Source organism: Glycine soja, chromosome 9 (genome assembly GCF_004193775.1).
Source record: "Glycine soja cultivar W05 chromosome 9, ASM419377v2, whole genome shotgun sequence".
Classification (NCBI taxonomy): domain Eukaryota; kingdom Viridiplantae; phylum Streptophyta; class Magnoliopsida; order Fabales; family Fabaceae; genus Glycine; species Glycine soja.
In genome coordinates this window covers 7,074,360-7,095,105 of record NC_041010.1, presented here as the reverse complement: position 1 = coordinate 7,095,105, position 20,746 = coordinate 7,074,360, and the positions used below count along the sequence as shown (strand labels likewise).

The 20,746-nt window shown below is 32.5% G+C and overlaps 2 protein-coding genes across 7 annotated transcripts; one reads left to right on the top strand and one right to left on the bottom strand.

Annotated features, from left to right (window-relative positions):
* The first annotated feature begins 423 nt into the window (after positions 1–423).
* Positions 424–14,407, top strand: LOC114367681 (ATP-dependent DNA helicase Q-like 3). 6 transcript variants are annotated; one of them, XM_028324878.1, is made up of 20 exons: positions 424–515; positions 601–769; positions 1,287–1,394; positions 1,479–1,522; positions 1,630–1,713; positions 1,996–2,136; positions 2,223–2,257; positions 2,701–2,784; positions 5,074–5,162; positions 5,522–5,674; positions 5,761–5,857; positions 11,181–11,184; positions 11,303–11,452; positions 11,522–11,614; positions 11,711–11,776; positions 11,855–11,988; positions 12,506–12,600; positions 12,696–12,823; positions 13,087–13,193; positions 13,598–14,407. In XM_028324878.1, exons 4-20 carry the CDS (start codon positions 1,520–1,522, stop codon positions 14,076–14,078), a joined length of 1,944 nt encoding a protein of 647 aa, XP_028180679.1. In that variant the 5' UTR covers positions 424–515; positions 601–769; positions 1,287–1,394; positions 1,479–1,519; the 3' UTR covers positions 14,079–14,407. The 6 variants fall into 6 exon arrangements, with proteins under 6 accessions (XP_028180679.1, XP_028180677.1, XP_028180678.1 ...); XM_028324876.1 differs by having other exon boundaries at positions 425–515; positions 1,515–1,522; positions 5,773–5,857; XM_028324877.1 differs by having other exon boundaries at positions 425–515; positions 1,515–1,522; positions 11,303–11,431.
* A 1,086-nt stretch (positions 14,408–15,493) lies between these two features.
* On the bottom strand, positions 15,494–20,414 carry LOC114367682 (protein STRICTOSIDINE SYNTHASE-LIKE 4-like). Its single transcript, XM_028324882.1, has 6 exons — positions 20,206–20,414; positions 19,882–20,097; positions 19,559–19,629; positions 17,565–17,801; positions 16,411–16,543; positions 15,494–16,082 (listed from the first exon to the last, which is right to left on the bottom strand). Exons 1-6 carry the CDS (start codon positions 20,350–20,352, stop codon positions 15,810–15,812), a joined length of 1,077 nt encoding a protein of 358 aa, XP_028180683.1. The 5' UTR covers positions 20,353–20,414; the 3' UTR covers positions 15,494–15,809.
* Between the last annotated feature and the right edge of the window lie 332 nt (positions 20,415–20,746).

Here is a 20,746-nt window from a genome sequence, read left to right as displayed (position 1 = left end):
TTTCTAAAAAAATATATTTCAATTTACAATTAAAAGTGTTTGTTAAATAAGAATAAATCATATGTATTTCTTAATTTAAATGTTATAAATTTAAATCAAAATATACATGTCATAATTATCTAATATGATTATGTCTTTTTGAATTAAAAAATAAAATTAACCTAATTTTTTTAGAATAAAGTTAATATAGTAAAGTCACGTGGTATTTTTTATAGGAAAAAATCTTTTATGATTGATTATTTTTATTATTATTATTAAATTTAAAAATCTATAAACATCATTTAATGTAATTATTCTTTTCTTCCTATGCTAGTAAGTAAGAGATATTTTTCTTTTTTTTGTTTACTCCTTTTGCTCTAAATTGTTACCCTGTTTTTTCACTCACCTAAGCATATATAAAAGGCCCGACGCAATTCATTCACTGTCCAAATTCAATTTCTGACCCATACAGAAAATAAAAGAAAAACCCGCTAACGGCTTTGCACTGAGCGATTCACGAAACCCTTCGATCAAAGGTTCGCACTTTCGACGCACGTTCAAGCAATTCAATTCTCAAATTCTTCTTGTGGCGAATTCTTTGACCGATTTTTGGTTTGGCAGGTTGGAATCGAAATGCAGAAGTCGGCATTGCCACTGAGCGACGCGAATGCGAACAAGAAGAGGAAGGAATTGCGCAGCAAGGAAACGTTGGTGAAGCTTCTGAGATGGCATTTTGGGTACCCCGATTTCAGGGACATGCAATTGGACGCTATTCAAGCTGTGCTCTCAGGTGCATTAACCTTTTTCTCTCTAAAAGCATAGAAAAATTGAATTATGGTATTTTTTTCTTTGTGTTTGTAGTAATTGGTGCCTTAGAGAATTGTTGATGATTAATGATATCAATTCAACTTGTGTTCTTTGCATTAGGGAAAGAGAAGTGACTATTTGATTCACAAGTGGTTTTTGGATTTTCCAAAAAATCCGAATTGATTCAACAAACCACTTCACTTTATAAAAATGGTTCAATTTAGGTTCAGTTATAAAGTGGTTTGGTTTGTTTTTTAGGCTCGATTCGGTTCAATTTGATTATCTATTTTATACTCATATATGGTTCGGTTTTTCCTGAGAACCGAACTAAACCCCTTTATAAAAACGGTTTGGTTTTCTCAAACTGGTTCGGTTTATATAATTCAGTTCAATTTTAGATCAGTTTGGTTTGTTTGTTTTTTTCACACCCCTAGCATGTGGTAATTTAAGTTTGATTTTTCCATTGATTGTGGCTCTTTATTTTTATTTTTTGGCTGCAGGGAAAGATTGTTTTTGTCTTATGCCAACTGGAGGAGGCAAGTCGATGTGTTATCAGATCCCTGCATTGGCAAAAGCAGGCATTGTGCTTGTCGTTTGCCCTTTAATAGGTGAATCACATTCTTCTTTTATAAATTTTGTAACTTTTTCTGAGCTTATTGCTGCTTGGTAATTCACTTAGTTTTGTGTGCTAGGACACATGTGATTTCTGACTTTTGTTCCTCTGACAGCCTTAATGGTATGTGAATCTTTTAAATTACATCGAATTTATGGCTTTTTCAGACATGTTGATTTTCTGAATTAAAAGCTTGTTTTGGCTCATTTTTCTGTCTTTCTATAAGTTAGGAAAACCAAGTAATGGCACTAAAGGAGAAAGGCATAGCGGCAGAATTTCTCTCCTCAACGAAAACAACAGATGCAAAAGTAAAGGTGAGCTGTTAAAATGCTGGTATTTTATGATAGGCAATCTGATGCATGAGACTCCCTGCTCCTACCTAGTGGGGTCTGGGGTAGATGTAAGATGACTCATCTTGCAAGCAATGTGACTGATACTAGGAGCTTGAATCAATGACTGATACTATCACCTAGCGAGTAGCAAGGCAGCAACTTTATCATTGTGTCTAGCCTAACCATCTTTATTGTAACCAATTCCTCACTTGTTCCCTAGTGTTATTGATTCAGGAAAGTGATTTTTATCGTTTATGTTTTAAGATTCATGAGGACCTTGATTCTGGAAAACCTTCTACGAGGCTGCTATATGTGACTCCAGAGTTGATAACAACACCAGGGTTTATGACTAAGCTGACAAAGATTTATACCAGGGGGTTGCTAAATCTGATTGCGATAGATGAGGTGTGAGCTGGAAAGACCATTTCAAATTTCTGTTTCTGCTGGAATTTAATTGTTCTGTTAATAATTTCACTCTGCAAAATTTTCAGGCGCATTGCATCTCATCTTGGGGTCATGATTTCAGGTTTGTCATCCATTCTGCAACAAGCCAATTGGAGTTTGTCATGCTGGAATTCTTTCGTGGTTATCTTATTGGATCTATATGTTTCTGCTAAGGCAATTAAAATATTATATGCTAATATTTCCCTAGTGCCCGCATAATTAGAATATTAGATTCATTCTCTCTTTTGCTCCATTCACTTGTATATATGCTTTCTTTTATTTTTACATTTTATGCTAATGCTAAAGCTAGAATGTTAATATTGGTAGTACTTGATTGTACTTCAATAGATTCCAGCTGAATTCCATTATGTCTGTTATCTTTGCCTTTTGGGTTTTCTTTATCCAATATCTGAATATTTGATTGAGTTTGTGGGTGGTTGTGTTTAATTTCCATTATATACATATGAATTAGAGTTTATTCTCATGATATACAATTCTCTTTTCCTTCTCTATTTGGGAACACAGACCTAGCTACCGTAAGCTATCCTCTTTGAGAAGCCACCTACCAGATGTACCAATATTAGCTTTGACTGCTACTGCTGTGCCTAAGTGAGTCTTAATTTGATTTCTATGATAAATTAGCTTGTTTTTTTGTTACATTTTAATTTTGTTCATGATTGTATTTCATATTCAAGCTTCTGCTTTAGCAACCTTGCATATTGTTTTGAACAATGTTGTTAATGGTGGATGGCGGTTCATGGCGGAAAGTAAAAAATCCGCCATAAAAATATGGCGGATGGCGTAGCGGAAAATGGCGGATGTCATGGCGGACCAAAAAAAAAAAAACATATATATAAACTCATTGAAATTGAAAAAAACAAAGGATTGCATTCAAATAAACTAAAAAAGTTTCATGAGTTCATACAATAATCAAGTACCAACACCAAATAAACTCATTAAAGAGTTCAAATAAACTCAGCCATTTAAAAGAGGACTGAACAGAAAAAAAAATTGTGGTGTCAAATACGAAAAAAAAAATGGGACTGTTAAAAGTAAAAAGGGGTGTCAAATAACAAAAGGAAAAAAAAAGCTGCAGACAGAAAACAGGGGGTGCCAAACAGCAAAAATAAAATTAAGAAAACCTACGTCTTCTTCTTCTTCGCGACAGCTTCGTCTTCTCCGCGAGAACTTCTCGCTGCAGGCCGCCGTTCGTGACAGGTGCGTCGCTGCCGGAGCTCGTCGCCGCCATTTGTGCCGGTGCGTCGCTGCCGGAGGTCGTCACAGCTGCGTGTGCGTGCGGCTGCAGGTGTCGCGGCTGGGTGCGCGTGTGGGGTGCGGGAGGGACGCGGCTGGTGCAGGGGAGGCTCGCGGTTGGGTTCTCTCTTAGATGGAAGGTTGTTCTGAATCACAGAGCTGTGCTAGAGGGTCTTTTAGCTGAATGAATAACCGGGTAGGGTTGGGTCGGGTCAGCCCAACTCCTACCGCGGACAAAAAGCAAAAAAAAAAACGCCATTTTCCGCCACCCCGCCATAACCGCCACGACCGCCATGGCTATGGCGGCCGCCATGGCGCCGCCATCCCAAACCCGCCACGCCACCGCTATTCGGTGGCGTTTTTTCGAAAAACCGCCATGAAAATCCGCCATGGCGCCGCCATGGCCGCCATTTAACAACACTGGTTTTGAACAATAATTTGGCAATTGTCCGCTTGTCACAGGGTTTTGCAATTGTTATTCTCCTATAGGTGATATATATATGGCTAAATTACTGTTTTGGTTCTCAAATTATAAATGGTTCGATTTGATTCTGTAATTTTTAAAATCAGTTCAATTAAGTCCTTTTGTCTAAATTAAAGTTAAAAACCGCTAGTAAGTGATGTTGTTTTTTTATTTTTTATTTTTTATTTTTATACTGAAACCACACCTTCACTCTACTCTCTTTCTCTCTTTCTGGTGGTGATGAATTTGGAGTGAGTAAAAGCAAGCATGTGTGGAAAGTTGATGGGGGAGTGTTTTGAATTTGATAATGATGGTAAGCCAATGGAAAATTAATGCGAAACTGAATGGATGGTTGGGGCTTGAAATAAATATTTTATTGTGAGGGTGGAGATCCAATGGTCTTAATCGAGGATGAGAAAGCACGTGGGTTGCTTTAGTGGGATTGTGTTGGGGTTAAGCGAAAATTGAAGGTGAAAAGGGGGAATATCTGAATATGGTTGTGGAGGGAGATGCATTTGGGGATTCCAGAAAGGAACTTAGTGATATTGAAGGAAGTTGATTGTATCTATCAGTTTCGCATTTTGAATGCAGGGGGTGGATGGCTTCTGCTGGGAAGGGAAGAGATCAAGAGCGTTTGGTAGGGCGATGGCAATGGTGCCTTTGGATGGCTCGCTGTCATGTGTCTCAACAAAGATATCATTCAAAAGTTTTGTCCGCATGAACATGCTCTCACTGGAGATGCGGTATAAAAAAAGACCACATACTGGAGGTTTTTAAACCGCCAAAAAGTGTAAAAGCGACATGTGACCTTCCTATGTTAACGTCGTTAGCTTTAATTTAGACGGAAAGACTTACTTGATTTGATTTTATAAATTAGAGGACCAAATTGAACCATTTAAAAATTAGAGGACCAAAACAATAATTTAGTCTATATATATAACAAGCAACTTCTGGTATATTTTGTATCATGAAAGGATTTTTTGTATTATAGAATTGTCAAATTATTCTTTGCTAGTTATTCTGTCAACACTCATCTTACCACAATGATCATTGCACATTCTGGGTAATTTTTTTGGTACAGGCATTCTCATTCATTCTTATCTCAAATTTTTATGTTTTGAGGGGAGAGAAATGGGAATTACGCTGTGGCATTGATTCCTTGGATATTCATTTTTCTGTAGGGTTCAGAAGGATGTAGTTGAATCCTTGCAGATGCAAAATCCATTAATGCTCAAGTCTTCATTTAATCGTCCTAATATATATTATGAAGGTTAGTTCTGCTTTGTTGATTGGATTTATAACTAAAAAAAGCTTTTATGCCATGATTTCTATGCTAGTAATGGTGAAATATAGCTGTCCTATATGACATGTAATCTGACTGGTGCATAAATGATAAATCAATCCACACGCTACATAAATCTTAGTGTCTGCTACCATTGATGGTGAAGATTCAATGACAAAGATGATAGAACAAAGCAAAAGAATTGCATGCTATTCTATTTAGGCTACTTTAAGCAATCCAATTACATGAGTTTTATTGGTGATAGCTCTAGATGTTGATTTTGTATGAGATGCAGCTAATTTATAATTTTTAAATTCAAAATCTGATTTGATTTCTTAATGATACAGTTAGATACAAAGATCTGTTGGATGATGCTTATGCTGATTTATCTAATACACTCAAATCTCTGGGAGATGTCTGTGCAATAGTGTACTGCCTTGAACGTTCAATGTGTGATGACTTGTCAACTAATCTATCCCAAAATGGCATTTCATGTGCTGGTACTTTTATATAATTTTACTGTTCTTTGCTAATTGTCTACAACTCAGTTGTTACAATGTTCATATATTATGTTAGGTCTTTTCAGCTTATCATGCAGGATTGAATAATAAAATGCGAACTTCGGTGTTGGATGATTGGATATCTTCCAAGATAAAAGTTGTTGTTGCTACTGTTGCTTTTGGGTATGCTTTCCCCTTTTTATGTTTGTTTTAAGTAGCATGCAATTACATGTTGCTTTGTGGTGGTGGTGGGGGTGGGGGGAGGTGAGTTTTTTGGCTCCTGTTCACAGTAGCGGCCATAACAGCTATGAATTACAATGAATTCTGGTTTGATATTGGGTGCGACATCTGCTGAGCTAAAATGCCCTATCATGGGACTTTTGTAGTGGCCAAAGGCCATGACACCTTCATAGTGCAAAAGCGTGCTATTAACTATGCTTTTGACCAAACATGACAGGACCAATATAAAGATTGAAATTAATGTTGATAGATTAAAATATATAAATTACTATAATTAATTTTATTTATTATATTCCTTTTTATTAGTTTTATTATATGCACTTTTGTTTTAAAATTATACTAATAACTAATCAATTAACCAATTAATTATAAAAATAATTTCGTAGTAAAATAGCAGAAATGGAGAATAGAAAATATTTTTAAAGTAAAATAAAAAGGTAATAGCAATACATGTACTATAATTTACCCACCATTTTCATAACTACATTATTTTTTTGTTCAACATCCAATAATTGTTTTATGGTTTGCCTTTGTGTGTTTTTTATCTTAATTTTGAAATAGATTTGGTGATTTTTAATTTCCTAAGAAATGTTTCTATAATCTTGATATAATTTATTATTTTGTCATTTATATTCGGCAGATTATTTTTGCAGTTTTTCTTTTATACTTGTTTTTTTAACATAACCACCATTGGCTGCACAGTGCAAAAAAAAAAAAAACCACCATTGGATGCACTTTTGATTCACTGCCATGAGCCAACACTGATAACACTGCTTAGGACACAGTATATTAAACATATTTGATATATTTTATCTATAACTATTAATAATGGAAATTACCCCATTTGGTGTACTCAATTCATTGGACAATTTTACCCTTGCCACTTCTTAAATTTCAAAATTTTCTTCTAATTTTAATAAACTTCCCACTACTTTTATATTATTAATTTTTTTTATTCTGTTATTTTTTTATCACCCTAGTATAATCATAATGACAACTATATCCATTTAAAACAATTAATGTGTATGAGAACTGAACTGACTTTGAAGATATAACTCAGACGACTCAATAATCATCCTAGGCTTAACTGATGTTAACCATAAAACACAAGCTATGCTACATTTTTTGGGTATGTCTGACACTATGATACTCATATCTTGTAAAATGAATTAAGAAAAGGGTTTCAAAATACATATTAACTAAATATGTAACAATTAAAAAATAATCAACATGCCGACCTGATGTCCATGCATTCTCCCTCTCTCTTTCCATTTTTCCCACCATGTATCTTGTCATATGCTTGTCCTGCTGTTAACCAGTGTCTTGTCAACACCGCCACCACCTATCATCAATGATTGCCATCAATTGTTAGAATAGCACACCATTCTTGTATCCCATATTAAATGACTTCATCCATCACATGATAAATGTATTTAGTATTTAGACCACCAAGGTTATTGAATTGGGATTCAAATTGTGAATTGAAAGAGCTAATATCTGAATCGTGAATCAAATCGTATTATGAATAATTAAATGTTTTTATTATTAGTAGGTGGTGGTGTGCTCATGTTATAAAACACATTTATGTATTATAATTATCAAGAACCCCCTAAAAATAAATGACAAGCCAAAAAGATAACATTATATAATGCACAAAGTGTTCAACCCCTCAAAAAAAACATAAAGATGACAAAATGCAGATTACTGTTTCCTACTTTCTACGCCTTGGTTTTGTACTCTTATTCATCAGCCCTAAGATCAATGTGAGTTCATCCTTATTCTTATACATCTCCAACTATCTCTTCACTTTCATTCTCATCTATTATGGTAGTTTTTCCCTTATCAACCTTGACATTCAAGGTTCTTGGACCTATTAGAGAAAGAAAAACATAATAATGAGTTTGACAACCAAGAACATTTAATCTTTGTTGCTCTAAGCAATTTCTTTTCTTATTTCTTAATATGGACTTGATCAAATGTGCTCCAATTTCTTTCGCACCAGTAGCACTACAAATGAGACTCAAAACTCTCATTTCTTGCTTTTGTAACTCTTTGTCCTCTCCACCAAAACTTTCTCACAAAAGAGTTGCAGTGTCAAACTAAAAGACAAAATAAAAATCAAAACTATATCTTGACTGTCATGAATCATGAAATTAGTCTAAAGCTGACCAAGTTACTTCTTTTTCTAGTGTTCAGTGTCATGTTCTTACCAAAAAGTCCCTTGGGTGTCTTGCATCTATAATTAACTAATCCTTTGTTTGGGACCATTCTTTCAATGGTCTCATATAAACCAAATAAAAACTAAACTATACGGATTAAAGTTTTGTCTTGTCACAGTGAAGCCTAATAAAATAAGGAATCAGTAAATTTTCAATTACCAAAGTAACATGATTTGATCTCTAAAGCCTAAAATAAATAATTGTAGTCCATAAAACTTAAGAGTAGAATTACTTAGGATTATGGTAGTAAGAAATAACATGAAAGGCCTATGTAATTGTAAATTCCAATGAATATCAATCTTCCACACCTTTTTATATCTTTACTCTTTATTTTTGAAGTTTGCAACTATGTCCTTTAACTTTATCCATAGCTTCATGGATATATGACATGATAGGTTTTGAGTTTCCATCTATAATGCTTAACTTGCACAAGTGGAGTCACACACTTATAGCATTATTGGATGGATTTTCAAAATCTAGCACCCATAAAACAATGTTAATAACTTTTTTACCCACATTTTTACTAGAATGATTACTAGTAGCCCATTCCTTTGAAGCAAACATAGACCAAGGAACATTTTTTTATATATGGTTGGGTGTGATAAGAAGTTGCAAGTCTTATGACTGCTTGTTTAGCTAACTCCTGTCTATTTTCTATATTTTATAACCCATGTATGCCTATAAATGAAGTTTTTTTCATTTGCAATGGTATTATAAAATTTTTAGGCTATCCATTATCTTTAAGGATTAAATCAAGGTAGAGTTGAATATGGAGACAAGAAGCACCATTTGTCACAATTTGCACCACGTTGTCATCCATAGTTTCTTCTACTATGGAATAGAATAATTCAAATATTAGCTTGGCATCCTTGATAACATCACTACTGTAAACAAATTTTAAGAAAAAAGTCTCACTAGGAATATTAACCAAAACTTTGTAAGTGACTTGCCTTTTTCCATTTGTCGGACCGTTACACATAAAAGTATAGCCCTACTTTTCCCATTCAACCTTGTATTTCTCGAAACTTACTTGGATGTTGTCAATTTCCTTTTTCAAGATACTTTATTCTCATGATAAGTAGGATGCTTTAAATCCCTTCTATATTCACCAACAAATTTCAACATTTGTACAAATAAAACTTCTTACCAAATTAATGACAAAGCATTGCCATATATACATTTGCAAATGTCTTGAATCACAGACTCCCTATCTTTCAACACCATATTCATTAGTTTTTGCTTCATAGTTCCCTGCTTCTCCTTCATGGTTCTTTTTTTTTTTTACTCACGTCATAGTTCATTGGAACAAGGAAGTGTTTATGTCCATAGATTCAAGACAAAAAAACACACACAAGATTATACACAAAAAGGAACAACGAAGTCATTTGCTAAGGGAAAGCTAGGAACTATGAAGCAAAAAACAATGTTTGAGGTGTTGAAAGATCAATGAGTTGGTGATTCAAGACATTTCCTAATGTGTCTATGGCAATGCTTTGTCATTGAATCAGTTTAAGAATTCCTATATTTGTCCAAATGCTGAAATCTGATGATGAATATGAAGAGGGTTAAAATGTCTTACTTCCTGAAATAGATGTATCTTACTTGAAAAAGTTAAATACATGTTGGAATGGAAAAAATGGGGTTGTACTTTGATATGTGATGGTTGGATAAATGGAAAAGACATGTCAGTTTCCAATTTTTTGGTTTATAGTCAAAGAGCAATTGTTTTCTTAAAATTTCTTGACACTTGTGATGCAATCAAGGATGTCAAACAAATATTTGAATTATTGAATTCCATGGTAGAAGAAATTAGGGAAGATAATGTAGTGCAACTTGCCGAGCAAAAAAAAATGTAGTGCAACTTGTGGCAGACGATGCTTCACATCCTGTGGTATAACTGGAAAGATGTTAGAGGAGAAGAGAACAAAGTTATTTTGGTCTCCTTGTTTAGCTCACTACCTTGAAGACATTGGCTATCTTCCGATATTTTTTAATACCATTGCAGATGCAAAAAGTCACAACTTCCATTTATAGGCACACATGGGTCCTAAACTTGTATAGAAAGCATTCCAATGAAAGGAGTTATCTAAATCAACATTCACAAGGTTTGCAAATGCTTATCTCACCCTACAATGTATAATATAACAAAAGAATGCACTTCGATCTTTGTTTGCTTTTGAAGACTGGACTACTAGTAATCATACTGGTAAAATGAGGGCAAACAAGTGATGAATATTGTTTATGTGATGCATTTTGGAAATGTATCCAGTATATGTGTGATTGCACTGTAAAGGTTTTAAGGCTTGTAGTTGGTGACAGAAAACTTGTCATGCCATGTATCTATGAAGTTATGGATAGAGTTGGAGAACAAATAGCTGCAAATTTCAATAATCAAAATAAGCTATCAAAAGGTGTGGAAAATAATTGATACTTTGTGATTTGCAATTACATAAGCCTCTTAATGCTACTACCTAGTTTTAACTGCAATTATTTATTTTAGGTTTTAGAGATCAAAAAGTCATGATTTTTGGGAAAAAGTCGTCTATTCAGTTGACCGCCTCAAAATTTTGTGTAGGAGGACAGTTTGACAATGACCACATTGATCTATGTCAAGTTGTCAACTGATTTTTCGTCACTTTGTGGCATGTGTCTCAAAGCCTGCCACTGTGCATGAGATCATCTTTGAAATTGATATTGCTGGGGAAAATTTTTCTTCAAGTAATATGGTGTCTCATGAGCTAAACTACCTGAAAGCTTATGACCGTGAATCTTGGAAAAAAAAAAGCCTCCACCATATTCTCCTGGTGATTAGTTCTCTCCAAATTTAAGCTATTTTTATAAGGTTGAGTTAGGGCCTAAACCCACAATTGTAAGATGGTATAAATTACTGGTTCAAGTATATTTACAACATTTCTGATTTTAGTATGATGCTAAGAATTTATTTTTTTATTTGAGATTGTGATGTATTCCTTTTTTTTTTTTTTTCCTAATCTCTGCATGGAGCTGTGCTGTTGCATATAGTTACTGAGCCTTTGGTCTTCTTTCAGAATGGTACGTACTACATGGTGATTTTGTATTAGCTTGACTAAAATTTCTGTGATGTTTTAACATTTGTAATCTTCATTATACTCGTGAATTGCTGGTAATAACTTGAGACCAAATTAACCAGGGCATTGATAGAAAGGATGTCAGAATTGTATGCCACTTCAACATTCCCAAGTCAATGGAAGCATTCTATCAAGAGTCAGGCAGAGCTGGTCGTGATCAATTGCCATCTAGAAGTCTGCTGTACTATGGGGTAGATGATCGCAAAAGAATGGTTGGCTTACTTGATACTTTGCTCTTGTTTTTCTTATTAGACTTGTTTTCTCATTGCAATCTGTGTCAGGAATTTATATTACGTAAATCAGTGAGCAAGAAGTCACAGTCATCTAGTTCACAAGAAGAATCATCCAAAATGTCCCTGATTGCTTTCAATCTGGTGACATCTAATCTCTGCGTGCTTTTCCTTTAACAAAGTAGCTATGCACCATGCCATTATATACTTACAAAATGGAATGTATCTGTAACTATGTAGATGGTTGAATATTGTGAAGGGTCTGGATGTCGCAGGAAAAGGGTTCTCGAGAGTTTTGGGGAACAGGTAATGAAATACCTAGGTAATATGTGGTGTGTTCCGTGTTGACCCTTGTGGATTATTAATTATCTTTGTTAAAAGCAGGTAACTGCATCACTATGTGGAAAAACATGTGATGGCTGCAGACATCCAAACTTAGTTGCCCGATATTTGGAGGATCTCACAACTGCTTGTGCTCTACGCCAGAAAAATGGTTCTTCTCGAGTTTTTATGACCAGGTGCTTTTCATGGGAAAAGAAGCCTATTATGCATTAGGAATTGAACTTAAAGTTGATAAACTGAACAGATTTTGGGTATACATGAGCTGTTGTTTTTTGTGCTATGATAAATTTTATGAATGCTAGGTACCACATGCAGACCATGGTTTATTTTGTTACTCAAATGACATTATCTGATTTGGCTATATGGGTATAAAGATGGAATTTTAAGAGAGCTTTTTGCCTCAAGGTTGTGCTTTTTTAGTGTGTGATTTTATAGGACCTACCATGGGACTTTCTTCTCGCTTGTATTTATCCAATAACATAAAAAGAAAAGAAAACAATGGAGTTAACATAATTTGACTATTGAGTAGTTTCCTCCAACATGAGGATTGTATGGTCTGACTTGTTTGTATCACTCTATGGTTATTCTTTGTGTATTTTATAATTGGCTTGATGGTGATTGCCTTTTGCTATATTAATTAATCCAATGAAATGAAGTCTAGCTTCTGATTTATTCACAACTTCCAATTTTCAGTTCCACTGATGCAATTAACGGAGAACAGTTATCTGAATTCTGGAATCAGGATGAGGAAGCTAGTGGATCAGAGGAAGATATATCTGATTCAGATGGTAGTACCTAATTTCAGTTGCTTGTGTTTTACTCTTGGGGTGAAGAAGTGTGGTTATTAGACGATCGATTCATGTGGATGAATTTTCATTGGCAGATGGTAATGAGGTTGTCAACAACCTAACCCGGTCAAAGCTTCAATCCAAATTGGGAGTGAGTGAAAAGCTTGCTATGTTACAACGGGCAGAAGAAAACTTCTATCGAAATAATAATGCTTACAAACAGGTTTATCTTAATTGATCACTTTGTTAGTTAAAAACGTAAATTCTCCTATTCTTTTATGCCTTATCCTATTTTGCATGGTTAGAACCTTTGGGTGGTAACATAGCAAAAACTGTACCGAAGCAATCTGTACTGGGAAAGGCAGAACAGTTCTTTGATTCTTTTGTAGTCTCTGCCTATTTCTTTTTGAAGTTCAGTACTGTTAAGATCAATAGAGATAAACTGTTCCACTGTCTGCATACCCACTTATGTAATTTGATTTACAGAGCAACAAAGTTGACAAAAATGCTATTTCTGATCCAATGCGAGGATCAAGCAGGCAAAGGTTACAAAATGCTCTAAAACAGGTTCAGCAACGGCTTGACAACTTCAAGTATGCTTATCATCCTTCTTGCTTGTTTTAGTTTTTCTTCTATCACCCCACTCCTTCTGCCAAAACAAAATAAACCATCCACTCAATTGCTCGATAGTTTCTTGCTTTAACAGTGAAACTTAATTGATATGAATCTTGTTCAAAGATCACATCATTATATTGCTAAAGATGAATTATTTAAATACCAAAACCAAGTGTTTCCCCATAATATATTGATGGCGATGATAAATATCACCTTAAATTATATCACAGCTAAAGCATAAGTTCTCTAGTTCCAAGTCCTTGTTTACATGCATGTGTGCTTGTGCTTGGTACACCTTCCCTACCACTCAACAATTAGAAGCAACAATGACAGTTGAGATATGAGCTATATCCATATTTCTCAATTTAATACATTTGTTCAGGATTGAAATGGAAACATCAGCATCTTTCCTTGAAGAAGAATGCTACAAGAAATATGGCAAGGTTGGTAAATCATTCTATTATTCGCAAGTGGCAAGTACTGTAAGATGGCTGACAACTGCAAGTTCTAGCGAACTGATCAACCGACTTAGTGCAATTAATGCTTCTACCTCAATGAATGTCTTGTCTGAAGCTGAAAACCTCCTCATCCCAGCTAATCAGCCCCTCACACCAGCTGAACAGCCCCTCACATCGCCACCTGCTTTAGATCCTTATGCAAGAGATACCAGCAATGAACACTCAGGCACTGCTAGATCAGAAACTTCTGCATGTGTCTTGCCAATGGAAGGTTCTTTTAGTACCAATTTGCCACAGATACCATCCTTCTCTGAATTCGTAAATAGTAGGAAAGCAAAAGGGGACCAATTACATGACACCAAAAGGCATTCATCAAGAGTTGAAAAGAAGATGAGGATACAGTAGACTTAATCCAGTGGCTACTATTATTGAGTTCAGATTTTAGTTGCAAAGTATCGACAGCCAACTTTGGTTTTTCTAAATCAAATAGCTGTTTTTCAATCATTTTCGTTTTTTTCTTATAAGGATAAAATTCCATTTGAGCGTTCAGAGCACGATTGATGCTGTGTATTTTTGTTGGATCAAAGTCTTGTCTAAGCGATAACATTAAGGAAACAATCCTGCAGCAACTGTTAATTAAAAGCTAATGTGCTTTTTCAAGAATCAAGAGAAGTAATCATGTATTCGCCAAAAAGGAAAAAGAGAAGCAATCATGATCAATTTTTGTGCTTTTAGTCCACTACTTTTTGAATTTGATGAGATAATAAAACTCAGTTTTCTAATTACAAAAAAATGTCGGTTTTCTTGGCTTGTATGATTTCCGATTGAATTTGTTGCCATCTACCAGGGAATATCTTCCATGGCCATTTCTGCTGCGTTTCCTATTTTTGTTGGGTGAGTCCCTTTGATATCATGGGAGTGTAGAGTTATGATTAAAATATTGACCAATAAAGCACAAGTAATTAACTAAATATGATATGATATGTCTATTTATCCCAATGGATATGCATTTCTATATTCATTATGGAAAGGGATTGCAAAGAGTTTCACAGTCTAGAGTTGTGATGAAATTGGGAGTTGTGCGTGAGAAATTTAACAGTTGAACCCATCTCATTTTCTCTTGGTACATTTAGAGGTAGAGTGTTGCTAGGTGCACTCAGCATTATTGTTGGTGCATCCAATATTCTAAAAAAATGACAAAATTGCTCTTGCTTGATTTTTTTCTTATGGATCAACTTGATCCAGAAGTCTCTTCCGGATCAACTTGATCCGTAAGAGACTTCCAGATTAACTTGATTTGTAAGAGGAAAAATAAATTTTTTGTTAATTATACAAGATGTTTAAAGATATTTATTTTGCTAATCAATCATAATCATAATTCATGCTAATCAATCATAATTCCCTAAAAGAGGATATATCTATATATAATCATAATTCATGTTAATTATGATTGAATTAGATTCAATTTTCTCGGATATATCTTCTTTTAGGGAATTATGATTGATTGGCATGATTGATTGATTAGCATGAATTATGATTATATATAGATATATCCTCTTTTAGGGAATTATGATTGATTAGAATGAATTATGATTATATATAGATATATCTTCTTTTAGGAAATTATGATTGATTGATTAACATGAATTATGATTATGATTAATTGATTAGCAAAATAAATATTTTTAAATATATTGTATAATTAACAAAAAATTTATTTTTCCTTTTACGGATCAAGTTGATCCGTAAGAGACTTCCGGATCAACTTGACCTGGAAAAGACTTCCGGATCAACTTGATCCGTAAGAGAAAAATCAAGCAAGGATAATTTTGCCATTTTATTAGAATGCTGGGTGCACCTAGCAACACTCTTAGAGGTACTACACTAGGCAATGGTGCTATCCGATTGATGGTCTTCATATTTTTTTACCACTCAATTTTTCCTTTATTTTTTTTTCAGTCAAAAACAGAATACTAGTTCTAGTACTAACAAAATGTGAACAGAGAATATGCATTATGGAACAATATTCTCCTACATGTGCTTGGTCTAAATCATACATATCCATCATGGGATGCTTCTTTCGCTTGATCCAAGCTGAGGCACACCTTTATTCAAGGAGGGCTAAACTTGACTATTCTATGCACTATACAATGGTAATTTTCCAACAAAGTTGGAATTAAGACTACCAAGGTAAAGGTGGTCCTCAAACTCCACAGCTGAAGTCACAAAATTAATCACCTTCCCATCACTATCATCAAGCTTTCTTATTATCCTGCCATTAGTTGCCACATTCACCACCGTTGCTTTCTTCTTGCAGCCATTGACAAGGTTAATTAGCCTTGGAAACGATGCAACCAAGTGCTTAGTTATCTTGTAGTTGTGGACAAACTCAAATCCTTCAGAAGTCAACTGTGACATCAACATTTACCAAAAACAATTCGGTATCATGTCATATTTTAGCTCGCCAGATATGTTACCAACCCTCTCAAACTTTTTAACACTATCTGTTATTGAATGAAATTGATTGAAAATCACATATGTTTGTGGGTTCTACCTCTAAATCGAGGGAGTAATTAAATAAAAAATGAAATTCATTAAAATTTAAAATTTCTAAAAAAATTTAGTCAATAATAAAGAATATTAAAAATAGTATGACTAACATTTATCTTATGATGTATATACACCGAAAAATTTAAGATAGTGTGTGTGTGTGGCCAAGAATTCATAGTAATAATACCTGAATCAAAGCGATCCAGAAGGATCCATCGGGAGCAAGATTGATATTATCAGGTGCACCAGGAAGGTTTTCAATGAAAATATCTGTTGTGCCTTTGTTTGCTCCTTCTAACCAATGCCTCAAACACCTGTATCTGATTCACATAGAAAGATTATCATTAGATAAAAATAATTAGTTAAGATTATAGAAAACGAACAAATCAATATGGCAAGACTTATTCAAAAATATTTGAATTTTCTTGTAAATTTTTTTTTTTTAGTTAGGACATTTTAATAATATAAAATATATGTTTTTTTTTATCTTTTTATGATGCAAAACTAATTATTAATTTTATATAATTAAATTTAAATACATTTTGTTTTTCATCCTTATAATATTTTAGATAACACCTTTTTTTCATTATTCAAAGCTCTAAAGTGATTTAAAAACTAAAAACAAAACAAATATATAAAAACTGAAAATAAAAGAATAATTTTACAAGGATGAAAAGCAAAAAAATCAAATTACAAGAACTAATATTTAACTTTTAAAATTAATTTTGTTTCTTCTTAAATTTTATATACTTGTTAATATATATATATATATATATATATATATATATATCCTAACGAAAATGAAGAGCATCATTTTTATAATTTAAGCCGGTTGTACTATGAAATAGCAATAATGTTGGCTATGCTCATATATGTATATTTAATTTTTAGGAAACTAATTAAATATATTCGTTTTATTTTATTTTCACTTTATTTTTATTTATTTTTCATTATGTCATTTATAACATCTATCATTTTTTTTCTTTTCTTCTACCTCAATTTTCTCTAAAATGAGGTATATTTTTTTTATCATTTCTCTCATAACTTTGAAGGACCAGTACCTTGTCTCAACCTCTACTTAATTTATTTATTGAGTTTAATAGTTATGTATTACTAATATAAAAAATTACAATATCAATTAATTAGAGATTAATATTGATATGTTATTTTAAGGTAATTATTGTAAAAATGATTTTCTTATTATTATAAACGATGGTTTATAATAAAATTATTCTCTTATTTATTTGAAGATACAAAAATAAGTAAAGAACATCATTGTATTGTTTTGTAAACTCAATTGGCTAAGAGAGACATGAAAATTCCATGAAGAAATTTACTTACTTCCAAGTTTCACAAACCACAAGATAATCTTCGTCCTTAGAGAGTGCAACGCCGTTGGCAAATGCAACATTATCAAGAACAATAACAGTCTCATTTGATGTGGGATTGTACTTGAGAACTTGTCCACGAGGTCTTGCCTCTAACACATCCAAATACCAATCTTGAAGATCAAATTTTGTACTAACAACACTAAAATATACATTCCCGTTTGAGCCTTCTATCACATCGTCTGCAAACCTGATTTTAAGAGGATATTGTAAATTATTAAATTATGTTAAAATATTCTTCCATGACATATTTGAGTTAATTTATGAAATTTTACTTTTTTTAAAAAAATTCTATTAGTTTTAAAAAAATTTATTACCAAAATATATTTTACACTACATATCTAAGAGAAGTATTATACTGTCTTCCCTTTTTGTATTGAGATATACACTCTCTTTGTTGATAAATACAAATATATTACACTTTACTCTATTTTTAATTTTTTTTGTAAAAAATAGTCTTATGAGTAAACTATCTTTAACTCTCCTATCTTAAGAGATTTTATTATCACATTTTTCTCCTTTTTTTATTTTAAGATTAAAATTTTATCTTTTAATAGATAAAAAATACACCATAATTTTCTTCATTTTTATTTTCTACAAAAGTATAATAATTTCTATTAAGGAATATGTACACAAATTTGCAGCAAAAAAAAAATTAAGGAATATGTTTTTTAATCAGAAAATGATTAGTTAATATATGTGATTTTTTTATAATAAAAAAATATGTTCCTAAGTTATTTGATATTTATATATTCTCAATTATAAATCATTTCACCCCTTCCTAACTCATTGATACTACCAAAGTTTGTGAAATTCCTTCTTTTTTTTTTTTTTTTTTCCATTCATCAAATTCCTACACCAAACCATCTCCGCCATAGATCTGAACCCATCCACCAAGCACCACCCAACCCATAACCTTATCAGGGTGGTTGTTGTTCCGGTGATCCGGGATGTCCAACGGAATACGATTCCGTTTTTGTCCAGTGTATAACGAATCGTAATAAACTATAATAAAATATATTTATAATTAACAGAAATATAATTTCATTATATAAATATCTAATAAAATTAGATTCATGAAAAGAATAATTTTTTAAAATAACATTAAAAATTCATTCACATCAATAGTGCCAATAACAACTCTCTTCCGTGACGGATTGTACTGGCTAGCAGGCCTCACGTGCAACTCTGCCTAAAGAAATGTAATATGAATTTTTGTACACACAACTGTTTGTAGCTCAAGTATATGATTGGACTAGTATTTTCTAGATGTAATATGAATACAACAATTCATATAATATAATAGATTATATAATATCGTTTTTGGTATTTATCTTTATTCATTTATAATAAATAATATAGATGAGAAAGTTAGAGACACACAAAATCATTATTTAAATATTTTTGCACTTATGATATTTCTCTTTTGTAAATTTGTTTTTATAAGTTGATATTGAATTATTATTTTTTATCTAATAATGAAGTTTAAGTTATCTCAACTAAAATTAATTTTAAATTCAAAATCAATTGTTTAATTTATAACTAATCAAGCGAACTTTTATCATGTTAGTTATTATTTTAATATAATTTTAGGCAATTAAACATAAATCCAAACAGAATGTTTTGGTTTATGTCACTTCAAAGGTTACACACGTCAGATTCTCACGTTTATGCAGAAAGAGGATCCGTGCCCCATTTTTTTATGCTTTTTATGCACGTAAGGTAAGGCAAAACCAAACACGCAAGTGATTTTGTCTTTCTTTTTTTGGGGGAATCTCCTTATAATTGAGCTGAAAGCTTGTGGATACTATAAAGATAATTTCACATTTAATTTAAAATATAAACATACTAACCATATGCAAGTGATTCTGTGATAAAAACAAAAAAGTGCTGAAAACACAAAGCAATCTGCATATGAATTATATTAATTGTTTGTGTGGGACTAACCTTAACTGAGAACCATTTACGTGTGAAACAAGAACACTAAAACCATCTTCTTCTGTAACCTTGAGCAAACCCTGCAAATCATAATTATGTTCTTTAATCTTTCAGCATATATATATATATATATATATATATATATTCTACAATATTTCTACCTTTTGTAGCCTTTGTCCTTTCAACAAATTTATTATCCAAATCACAGAGACTAAAAATGTAACCATGCATGCATGCTCCTCTTGCTATTGAATATCCTAAACCATAATATATCTTGATTATCTACTATTGAAACAGTTTTACTTTTTCTTGTGTTCAAGAGTTTATTTTACCTTGGAAGTATCACAAACAATGAGACCACCTTCTTTTGCTGTTGCGATTCCTAGCAAAGTATGACTATCTATATGCTTCCAATTCTCCCATTTTCCATTATTCCTGCGCAATCTTTTAATCCAACCATCTCGAGTAGCTGTATAGAGAGTCCCTTCTTTATCTACAACAACATCTTCTGGTTCCTTCAAAAGTCCTTCTCCAAGCTTAATGATATTCTGTTAAGAAAACAAACATATATAGCAAAGAAAAGTAGCTAGTAAATACTAATTCTTCAACACCATAAAGACCATGTATATAAGAATTAAGAAGAATTAACTTTTCACCTGTAATTGATTGTCTTTGGTTGAAGGAGCAGGTTTTATATCCAGCAAAACTGGATCTATGGGTGAAATGTAGAAAATTTGAACTGTGAGAGCTACTAAAACTACTAGAACCAAGCTTGTGCTCACTCTAATCAGATTGGAAGCCATGCTATTTGAGCTAGATGCTCTAATATTATAAAAGACTGGCTCTAGTATTATGTTAGATAGAGTTCTAAAAATTTAAGGCATGGATGAATAATACATTTATCCAACAGTTGTACACGATAACAACATGTCTGGACATAATTGAAGCATGTGTCAATAATTAAAGTCATCAATAGTAATTAAATAAATTAAAAAGAATTTTATTTAAAAATAAATAAAATTTTAGAAAAATAATGAGATTTTTGTAATTAAATAAATAAGAAGAAATAATTTTATTAATAAAATAATGATTTTAAGGTAAATAAAATAAATATATGTTCTTAGAAAATAAAAAAATATTTTATTTATTCATTTGATAGGGAGTAAAATTGAGTTTCTTTTTATAAAATAAAAAAAA

Excerpts from the sequence above, each read along its gene's own strand:
- LOC114367681 (XM_028324875.1), top strand. The coding sequence starts at position 613 with ATGCAGAAGTCGGCATTGCCACTGAGCGACGCGAATGCGAACAAGAAG. Across the intron at positions 770-1,286 it reads TATTCAAGCTGTGCTCTCAG|GGAAAGATTGTTTTTGTCTT; the intron begins GTGCATTAACCT and ends TTTTGGCTGCAG. Across the intron at positions 12,601-12,695 it reads AGATATATCTGATTCAGATG|ATGGTAATGAGGTTGTCAAC; the intron begins GTAGTACCTAAT and ends TTTCATTGGCAG.
- LOC114367682 (XM_028324882.1), bottom strand. The coding sequence starts at position 20,352 with ATGGCTTCCAATCTGATTAGAGTGAGCACAAGCTTGGTTCTAGTAGTT. Across the intron at positions 20,098-20,205 it reads CCAAAGACAATCAATTACAG|AATATCATTAAGCTTGGAGA; the intron begins GTGAAAAGTTAA and ends TTTTCTTAACAG. Across the intron at positions 17,802-19,558 it reads GTAAATGGTTCTCAGTTAAG|GTTTGCAGACGATGTGATAG; the intron begins GTTAGTCCCACA and ends TCTTAAAATCAG.